General features: G+C 64.1%; 1 protein-coding gene across 1 annotated transcript; it reads right to left on the bottom strand.

The window, feature by feature from the left end:
* Positions 1–240: 240 nt before the first annotated feature.
* On the bottom strand, positions 241–8,244 carry LRPAP1 (LDL receptor related protein associated protein 1). The gene is made up of 8 exons (XM_070399911.1): positions 8,002–8,244; positions 5,152–5,296; positions 3,837–3,961; positions 3,584–3,704; positions 3,012–3,170; positions 2,464–2,546; positions 1,842–2,018; positions 241–1,512 (listed from the first exon to the last, which is right to left on the bottom strand). The coding sequence occupies exons 1-8, from the start codon at positions 8,215–8,217 to the stop codon at positions 1,450–1,452; spliced, it is 1,089 nt and encodes a 362-aa protein (XP_070256012.1). The 5' UTR covers positions 8,218–8,244; the 3' UTR covers positions 241–1,449.
* Positions 8,245–10,117: the final 1,873 nt, after the last annotated feature.

Here is a 10,117-nt window from a genome sequence, read left to right as displayed (position 1 = left end):
ATGTCCACCACAGCCATGTCACTGTCCAGAACGATGCACACATCCACCCACAGCAAGCACGTGGCCAACAGTGGCAGCCGGATTGGAACACTAGACAAGGGGCACCTCTGGAGACAGAGCCCACCTTGTTTAAGGCACGGAGGCCGAGACAGACACACACACTCTCTCACGTCCGTGAAGCTCAAACAGGGACACCGTGTGGCTTCGTCTGTCCGGGCCCCTGAACAGAAACCCGCAAACTGGTGGCTTAACCCTTTATTTCTGTCCTGGAGGCGGGAAGTCCAAGACCAGGGAGCAAAGGAACTTGGTGTCTGGAGAGCCACCACCTTGCTCAGCAGGAAGAGGTGCTCACCCCATGTGCGGGGGCCCCACCCTCAGACCCAATCACCCCCAGAGCCCACCTACAAATCCCACACACTGGGGGCTGGGCTTAGTACCTGAACTTGGGGGTCACAAGCCAAGTGGTTAGCTATAGGAAGTTGGGGGTCTGGGGGTGGGCCCCACGCTCCCTGGGACAGCGCATGCGTCGGAGGCGGTCTGTGCACCCCGTGACTGCCCCTCACTCCCACCTCAGCGATGTCCGGGGGCAGGAACCACCAACCACATGGTCTGAAGGCCAGGTTGTCAACAAACTGAGTCCCATGTCCCCTCTGCTCACCTCCATGTCCCAAGCCTCTTACCCCACCGCGATGTGAACCCCATGAGGGCTGGCCAGGCAAAGGGCCCGGCCCTGGGCCCCTGGCACTGCGCCTCAGAGGGCAGCCCCAGCCCTGCCAAGGCCTGGCAGTGGCCAGGAGGGACACACCAGCTGCCGGCCAGGGCACACATGGTGTGGAGGCCCAGCAGGGAGGCCGCCCTGCCAGGGACCCAGTGGCTGTGGGGCCCCTCCCGGCACCCCAAACCCACGAACACTAGCACGCTGCCCGGGGTTCCTTCCAACAAGGGGTGAGTGCCTGATGGCCGAGCCTCTTCCAGGGGCCAACCTGGGAAGGTGCCCCTTAGACCACCCGGAGGCTCTTGCCCACGGGGTGCCCGCAGGGCCGAGAATCGTCCCCAGCCGCCCTTCCTTCCTCTGATGCATCAGGGAAGACGGGGCCTGAGGTGTGGGGATGGAAGGGGGACCTTCCGGCTGGCAGTGCCTGGAGCCACTGTGGGCTGAGGTGGAGCGGCAAGGACACAGGGAGAGAGACAGGGACAGCGAGCGACAGTCACGGACGACTTAAATACAATCATTGCACGGGGCTCTGATCCGGGGCTCCCGTGGCAGGTTTAGGGGTCCCGCGGCTGTGATGCTGTAGGCGAGGGCCTCTCAGTGGCAGGCGAATCAGCGCTTGGCGCGGGGCAGAGGCTCTGCGGGGCGTCTGAGGCTACCGCCCTGGTCACGGCCATGCTGTCCCCGGTCCCGCTCACACAGACGCCACCCCGAGCTCGGGCCACGCCAGGACGTCCTCAGAGCTCGTTGTGGCGCGCTCGGGAGATGCGGCCCGACAGGTCCTGCAGGTGCTTCTTCACCTACAGAGAGCGGGCAGGTGAGCCGGGCAGTGACAGGCCACAGAGCGCCGCTGCTGCCGTCACCTCCCAGTTCTCCACCCGGAGGAGCCAGAGCAGCCATCAGGGCAGCCCACAGCCGCCCACCACAGCCCGCCCCCGCCCGCCCGTGTGCCGCCCACAGCCCTGGCCAGGCCCCAGCCTCGCAGGCTTGGAGTGGGCGGGGAGCTGGGAAGCCCTGCCCCAACCCCGCCCCTTCGGGCGGCGCCGTCCCCCACAGAGCCAGGCTGCGTGTCTGGGGCCCCAGGAACCCCCTCCCCGAGCAGAGGAAGCCCAGGCGCAGCGGCACCCGCCTTGTAGCCCAGCTCCTTGGTCTTCTCCTCCAGCAGCGCGTAGCGCTCCTTGTTCCGGCTGAGGTGCTCGTGGTCCCCAAACCGCTCCACGTGCCGCAGCTTCTGATGCGAAATTTCCAGCTGCTTCTGGTAGTGGTTGTGCTTCTCAATCTTCACTTCAAAGTGCTTCAGCTCCTCCTAGAGCAGTGATGGCGAGCCTGTGACACGCGTGTCAGAGGTGACACGCAAACTCATTTTTTTGGTTGATTTTTCTTTGTTAAATGGCATTTAAATATGTAAAATAAATATCAAAAATATGTCTTTGTCTTACTATGGTTGCAAATATCAAAAAATTTCTATATGCGACCCGGCACCAGAGTTAAGTTAGGGTTTTTCAAAATGCTGGTACGCCGAGCTCAAAAGGTTCGCCATCACTGGCCTAGAACGTCCCAGGCGCTGACCCCCCCCCCCCCCCGCCCCGCTCCCAGCGGCTACAGCACCCCCACCTGCAGCCCTGCACATACGGGGAGGCCGCTTGACTGGAGGCGGAGGGGGGCGGAGAGGGAGCGGGCAGGAGCAGAGGCCGCAGCCCCTTCCTAGCCACCAGGGAGACGACAGGACAGGCAGCCCGTTCCCTGCTCACCCGAAAGGCCTCCAGCTCCTTCTCAGAGAAGTTGGCCGACTGGGCCAGGTCCCACAGGTCGATCACCCGCGGCTCCTCGAACTCTGTGGAGAGCGGGGCACCTCAGAGGCCTGCACGGCCGTGGCGCCCGGGCTGCGTGTCCGCCAGGCCCCCAGCACAGGGTGTGAGCGTGCAGGTGCGAGCATGTGTATGATGCACAGGTGCCCGTGAGCACGAGTGTGCCCCTGCGTGTGCGTCAGCCATCCTTCCCCCACCTGCTCAGCCCGCAGCTTACAGGACCCGCTGGGGGAGGCCGGCCTCGTCAGGCCCCGCAGAGGGTCCTGGTGTGAGCAGTGGACTCGAGAGGGAAGCGTTGGTATAAATGAGCCACTGCGTGTGGAGCTGTTACTGCGGCGTAACCAGCTGTCCTGACTGCTACATGGGCCAAGGGACCATGAATGTGAAGGGGATGGTGTGTAACTTTCAGAGAAAAGGGACAGAGGAGCCCAGGTGCACAGGCGGAAGGAGTGCCTGCCGTGGGCCGTGCCCCCGCCCCCGCCCGAGCTCACCCGCCTCGGCACCGTAGCCCTGGTGGCTGACTTTCCGCAGCCGGTCGTAGCCCTGGCTGATGCGCCGCAGCCGGTCCTTGAGCTCCGCGTGCCGGCTGTGCAGCACCTCCTCCTGTGCGCGGCGCATGTCCGAGGGGTTGATGGCGTTCTCCTGGATCTCTGGGAGACAAAGCGGGTGCCTGGTGAGGCCTGGGGCCTGGGGACACCAGCCACGAGCCCTTCCTTTGGAAGGTGCAGATGTGAGACCGAGTTTCAAGTCGGCCCTTCGCAGGGCTGTCAGCTCAGGAGCCCGAGGCCCCGCCCCCCCCAACTGCCAGGGCCCCGGCTTTCTGATGGGGGAGCCACCGACCCCACAACGATGCCACCAGAGGTCACAGCAGCCAAAACAAAGCGCTTGTGGGAGAGGCTGGCGGAGACCAGGTCCCTAAGTGCTCCACCTGACCCGCCCCCGCCCCCGCCAAAGGCACCGACAGGGGCAACCAGCACGGCCCTCCCGCAGCTCCCCTCCCCCAGGGAGCAGGGCGCCCGGGGGCAGGCCATCACTGGGAGCAGGGGGTGGGGGCTGGACACACCTTCAGTCCTGCTCAGCGTCTCCAGCAGGGCGTTGTACTCCTGCACCTTCTCCCGGTGGTGCTGGAACTCCCGCCACAGCTTGTCCAGCTCGTCCCTGGAGAACTTGCCGGAGGTCTTCGCCTGGGGGAGCCTGAGTGAACAGCCGCCCAGGGAGGCGCCCCACCCAGGGAGAGCCCCCCACAGAAACAGCAGGACACGGGCAGAGGAGCGCCCAGCAGCCCCCATTCCCGACTCGAGGCCGCGCCCGGGTACCTTGTGCCACAGCTTCTCCAGCCGGGGGTCCTCCAGGCTGTCCTGCTCGGGGCCCTCGGTGAGGGAGTTGCTGCTGAGCGCCCGGGCGTCCTTCCTCCCGTCCAGCCGGTACTTGGCCAGGATGACTAGGAGGGAAGTGGGCGCCAGTCACGGCCGGCCCTGGGTCCGAGGGGCCGGTCAGCGGCTCGCCCGCCAGCTGCAGGCCTGCCTCCCCTTTTGCAGGTTCCCCCACCACCCAGGTTTCCGGCGACCACGGGGGCCCAGCAGAACGAGGACGAGCACAAACCCGACCCCTCCCGCCAGCGCCGGCCGCCTCGTAGCTCCCACTGCGAGCAGGTCCCTCGGGACAAGGGTCGTTACCAGTGTGGTCGCTGTCACAGGCCAGCTTCACAGCCAACACCTGCAGCCCGTTTCCCGGGGGAGAGATGTGCCCGCACGCAGGGTGAGGCTGGAGGGATCCCTAACCAGGACCCTCTCGTTTGGAGGGAGAGGTTCTACAGGAGAAACTTCCGTGTCAGCAACTTCCACCAGCAGCACAGACGCTGGAGGGCAGCCGGGCCACCAGCCGCTGCGTCCCTCACCTGGGGCTGCACTGGCCCGGCTGCTTCTCAGACGTGCAGGACACAGCCCCCCCCCCCCCCCCCCCCCCCCCCCCCGCAGCCTGGTTCCCAGCACCACGTGGGGCAGGGGACTGCGACTTCCAGCCTTTGGGGGCTTTGAGACAGGCCCCTGCTGGTCTGCCCTGGGACTCAGGGCCCCTCCCTGCCCTTCAGCCCTCCCCCCACCCCGTCCATCTTCCTTAGAAACTGGCACGGGCTCCCCTCACCCTTTTGGTCTCTCCACCCACCCGGCCCCTCCTGTGGACACAACCAGTTCCCGCGAGCGCCCTGCGCTGGGCACTGGGCTGTGCCCGCCCGCTCTGGGCTCAGGGAGGCTTGGCCTCCCCATCCCTCTACTCGGCCTGTGCCTCAGAACTCCCTCCACCTGGAAGCCAGACCCTGGGGCTCGAGGGCGAGCGAGCCATGGGAAGTGCATTCTCAGGCTGATGTGAGCTGGGGGGAGGGGTTTCCTGTCGTCAGACCCTGTCCAGCCCTCCCCCTAAGCGGCAGAAGGCTCCCCTCCGAGCCACCAGAGCCACCAGAGCCACCCTGGCCGCAGGATCAGCATCTCAGGCTGTGTCACCGAGACCTGTATGTCACCACCTGCAACTAATACCTGGGAACTGGAAAAGCTGCCCGGCTCCCGCCTGCGGAGCCCGCGTCCCGCCCACAAGCCGAGTGGGAGCGCAGCCCTGGGTGAGGAGGAGGGACGGTACCGTTGAGGTTGCGTATGAGTTTCGCCTCCTTCTCCCCGTCCTCATCCAAGCCTTCGGCCTTCAGCTTCTTCCAGGCGAACTCGTCCCTCTCCTGGATCTTCAGGTCGGCGTGGAGCTCGGACAGGTCCACGGGGGAGAGCTGCAGCTGCGGCGGGACAGGGGACGCCTGACACCGCTGCACGGCGCCCGAGGACACGGCCCGGAGAAAGGGTAACCCAGAGACGCCCGGGAGGCCAGCAGGAGGCAGAGTCCGGTCCCCAGCGCTTCAAACCCCGCACCTGCCCCTGCAGGGCTTCGAAGGGCCCTGGGCCCTGTGGTGTGAGACTGCCGGCCTCGCCTGAACCTCTACAGCTCGGCATGGTCGCCACCCCCAGGTCCCAGGGAGCCACCTGCCACCAGGGGCCTGGGCCTGCGGGCACAGGAGGCCCACCTCCCCCCGGGACCTGGGGGGGGGGGGGGGGGTGCAGGGCAGGAGTGCAGGGCTGGGTGGAGAAACCAGGCCTTGCATCACGAAGCTGCACCTGTCAGAGGACAGGAGACTGAGTTTACGGAAAACCACGAAGAAAAGCGCCCCCACAGCTCTCGGCCACCGGGAGCAGCTGACTGAGCGCTGATGGGGACCCCTAGTTCCCGAGATCCTGGTCCCCTGTTGGCCTGTGGGGCACCCCCAAGTTTTGGGCCAGCCACACCTCTGCCAGATGAAGTGACGAGACAGCTCTCCCCGGTTCCATTCAACTGGCAGCTTTAACAATCAGTCACATGCCGGGCAGACACCACCCGTGAGGGACTCGCTAATGACCCCCAGTGACAGAGCCGGGGCTGGGGTGTGGGGCTCCCTCAGTGCCTGTGCCACCCAGTGCCTGGCTGCTCGGGCGCCCGCTTGGGAGGGAAGGCCACCCCATGCCAGAGCCTTTGGAGAAAGTGTGAGGACAGGGCAGAAGCCGTGGAGCGGGCTCCACAGGAAGGACCTCAGTGCCAGGAGGGCACGGTGGGGCACGTGGATCCTGGGCCCTCGTCGCTGGGAGCGGGCTTGAGCTGTGGTCCTGGGCAAAGTGAAGGCAGAGAACAGCCGCCTGCAGGCCCTTTCAAACACGCCACTCACATGGCCTGCTTCGCTCGCTGACCCCTGGACTCTGCCTCTGCTGCTAAGTGTGTTGTGAGCTCTAAACAAACTGGACACTTCCTGCCCGGCCCGTGGCTCCGTGGTTAAGCGTCGACCTCTGAACCAGGAGGTCAGGGTTCGATTCCCGGTCAGGGCACGTGCCCGGGTTGTGGGCTTCATCCCCAGTAGGAGGCGTGCAGGAGGCAGCCGATCCATGATTCTCTCATCATTGATGTTTCTCTCTCTCCCTCTCCCTTCCTCTCTGAAATGAGTAAAAATAAATTTAAAAAGCAGCAATAAACAAACCAGACCCTTCTTAGAGGGACCCCACCCTCTGCAGCCCGAACAAGCCACGGCCCCTCTGCTGCGAGCAGGGCAGGGGGCGACCAGGAGGAGCTGCGGACAGAGCCCCTGGACCAAGCAGGGCTTCCTCGGCCCCAGCACCACCCCCCCGCAGCAGCTGAGTCCTGGGATTCAAGCTAAACTACACTCTCAAGAGCGCGGTAGTTTTGAGCAGAAGAAAGCAGTTCTGATTTCTGAGTTTTTAACAGAAACCCTTCCCTATACCAACTAGCTGAGCACAGCCTGGGTCGGAGCTGGAGGGGTCCCCAGCAGGACCTCCGGGCCGGTCCCCCACTCCCGGGGTTCTTTTAATCTCTAAGTTACAGCCCAGTGTTAATGCCTCCTGGGAGAAGAACCAGTCAATAGAAGGCAAAGGCAAAGCAGGATTGTCCGACGCTAAACAGAGTCAATCACCCAGGACGGCAGACACCAGCGGGATGCCCGGGGCGTAGATGGTGGTGAAGGTCCCACAGGGAACCCCCGATTGCCAACTCGCCCCGATGTGCACGCTAAATGCGCTTTCTGCCTGTCACCTCAGGAGATTAAAAGACACTGCTGGGCCCGAGCTGGCCGGGCCCGTGGACGGAAGGTGTGGGATCCATTCGGTGCGGGCTCGTCCTTGGGGCGCACGCAGGAGGCAACCAATCCCTCACCGTGTCTCTCACTCACCGACTTCCCCCCGCAGCCAGGGCCTCTGGCCGCGATGGTGCGCAGAGCAGAGCTCAGGGAGGCGGGCGGCGTGAGGCCGCGCTGCGCTGGCCCCGGGTGGGGACCGCAGGGCCCCTGGAGGCCTCCAGCACCCCCCCCCCCCCTTTCTCCACGGTGGCTCAGGGAAGGGGCCCCGGGACAGACCAGGCCCGCCCACCTCCTGGTCGGCAGGTGAGCCCCTCAACCCCCCTGGGACCCTTCCAGAGCCCCTCCGGGAGGAGAGGGAGGGGGCGCCCCAGGGAAGGGAGAGGCCACAGGTGCGCGGCGCACGGGACGCAGGGGCGTCACACGATCTCCCCCGCGCCCGGAGGCCAAGCGCTTCGCCAGCTTTCACCACCCAGTGAGGACAGCACCCCGGGCATGAACGAGGGGCTCCCCGACCCGGTCCCCGAGCGCTGGCTCTGCAGCACCAGGGCGCACGGCGGCCCGAGCCCCAGGGCAACCCCTGGAGTGCGCCGCCCCGAGGCTGCCCTCGGCTCCACCCACACCCCGGCGCCCAGGCCGCCCCGCCCACGGCCCAGGGGGCTTGCAACACCCCGCGGCCCCCCCCCGCCCGCCCCCCGCGCACAAGACCAGAGAGGAACTGGACAGCGTCGAACGCTGGACGGGATGAAGCAACACCCGCAGCGCCGGAGGCCCGCACCCCGCCAGGCAGGTGCGCCCCGCCGGCCGCGGACCCGGGGAGGCCCGCCGCTCACCCGCTGGGCCTTGTCCCACAGCTGGTTCAGCTTCTCCATGCGGAACTCCGCCGCGGGCTCGCGCTGCGGGGGCCGCTCGGGCTCGTTCTTCTCCCGCGAGTACTTGCCGCCGTGGCCCGCCGCCGGCCAGGGCGCGAGCAGCGGCGGCAGCAGCAGCAGCAGCAGCGGCGGCGCCAAGAGCCCGCGCGGCCCGGGTCCGTCTCTCCGCGACGCCATCTTCCTCCTCTGGCCGCGGAGACCCAGTGCCTCTAACTAGCGGTCCCGCCAGGCCCCGCCCCGGCCCGCCGCGCTGCCTCCTGGGAATTGTAGTCCTTCCCGCGCGGCCAGCCCAGGCGAGGCCGTCGGCGAACTACAAGACCCAGGAATCCCTGCGGCGGCACGTGAGCGTTTCCCAGGCAACCACGCCGCGGCCTCGTGATGCCGGGTGCTCAGATCACTGCCGAATGCTAGGGCTTCCTTAACTGAGATTGCGGGCTGGTAGGGGGACAGGGCGGCGAGAGGCGGGGATTGGTAGAGAGAAGACCCGGCCACCCCGACCCCGGGAACAGGATGACCGCAGGCCCCTTTCCTCTCTGCTCCGTAGAAACTGGACCGTGTCTTCCTGTCGCTGGGACTGTGACATCTGATATTGAATCTTGCTTGTCATTATATGTCCCATGTCCTGCAGGGGCGTCCTCCACCTTTGATCACTTGGTGTTTCACGGCGAGACTGCACAAGGCAGTCCTGGTGGGTTTTAGCCTCCCATGCACCGCGGTGCCAGGCGGCCCATGTGTGTTGGATTGACTTTGCATTCCCTGTACATCTTGAAATCAGCATGTTACCTTCCAGGAACACATGTTGGGATTTGGATAGAAGTTCCTTTGATCCTATAAATCCAGTTGGAAAGAGTTAACACACCCAGGAGAATCTCTAGTTTTGTAGCCCGAGGCGTGGTCTCCATTCACTGAGACCTCTCTGTGCCTCTGACACCTTTTCTGCCTTTTCTGGAAGTGCCCCTGGCATCACCCCTGGGCTTGGGATGCTGTAATTGATGTCTATTGTGAAAGTTATTTTCCCAACCTAGTTGCTGACATATAGAATGAAAGTTGAATCTTGCACATAGATATCGACCCCAACAGCTTTTCTAAACCCCCTGTTCATTACCATCCTTTCTCCGTAGACGCTCAGACCCGGTGCGCACTCGTCCCCCTGTGAATAGAGTGTTGTTTCTTCACAACTCCGCCCGCTGCCCGGTCACATCAGGTTGAGCTGGCGCGGGAAGGCTGCCAGTGGCATCTGTGTCCTTGGCCTCAGAGGGCGAGCTCTCAGCACGTCCCCATTAACTCGGGTTACGGCCCCCAGTTTTAGGGAGAGTGTTATGCCCAGAGTTCAGGGTCCCCAATAATCCACCACCAGGGAGCCTTTGCCGATGCAAAAGCAAAGGGTCTTTTATTCAAGCCCGGGACTTGGTCCCCCCCCCCCCCCGCCTCCATTACTGGATGCAAGAGAGAGCCCCGAGTTCCAAGAGAACAAAGATTTATAGGGCTTGGGATTGGGGGTTGGGGTCACACTCTGACCACTGATTTGGCCGATTCTGGTTGGTTGAGTGAGGGCCGGGGGGGCTAGTGATGCAAGGGCAGGGTGCAGCTAGGCCCTAGCTGCTAGGGTCTGGTTACACAAAGACGGGGGTGGCTAGCATACTCTTGGCCTTGGGCTAGTTTTCCCCACTTTCCCATTGGCCGAGATAAGGGCAGGCTGAGTAACTGATACATTCTGCCGCTTTTTCTTGGAAGAGGGGTTAAGGACACAGCTATCAGTCCTGTTCTGTCCTTTCAGAGAGAGGCTCTTATCAGATTAACTGCTAAGACATCTTAAGAACAGAGATTGGGTTTTAGCCTTGGCCGGTTTGCCTCAGTGGGTAGAGCATCGGCCTGTGGAGTGAAGGGTCCCGGGTTTGATTTGGGTCAAGGGAACGTATTTTGGTTGCAGGCTCCTCCCGGGCCCAGGCCCTGGTCGGACCTCCTACAGGAGGAACCAATCGATGTGTTTCTCTCACATCGACGTTTCTCTCTGTCTTTCCTTCTCTCTAAAAATCAATGGAAAAATATCCTTGGGTGAGGATTAAAAAAAAGAGAG

Source organism: Myotis yumanensis, unplaced genomic scaffold, assembly GCF_028538775.1.
Source record: "Myotis yumanensis isolate MYYU_CA2020_CCGP unplaced genomic scaffold, mMyoYum1.0.hap1 SCAF_1, whole genome shotgun sequence".
Lineage (NCBI taxonomy): Eukaryota > Metazoa > Chordata > Mammalia > Chiroptera > Vespertilionidae > Myotis > Myotis yumanensis.
This window is presented reverse-complemented; position numbering and strand designations above follow the sequence as displayed.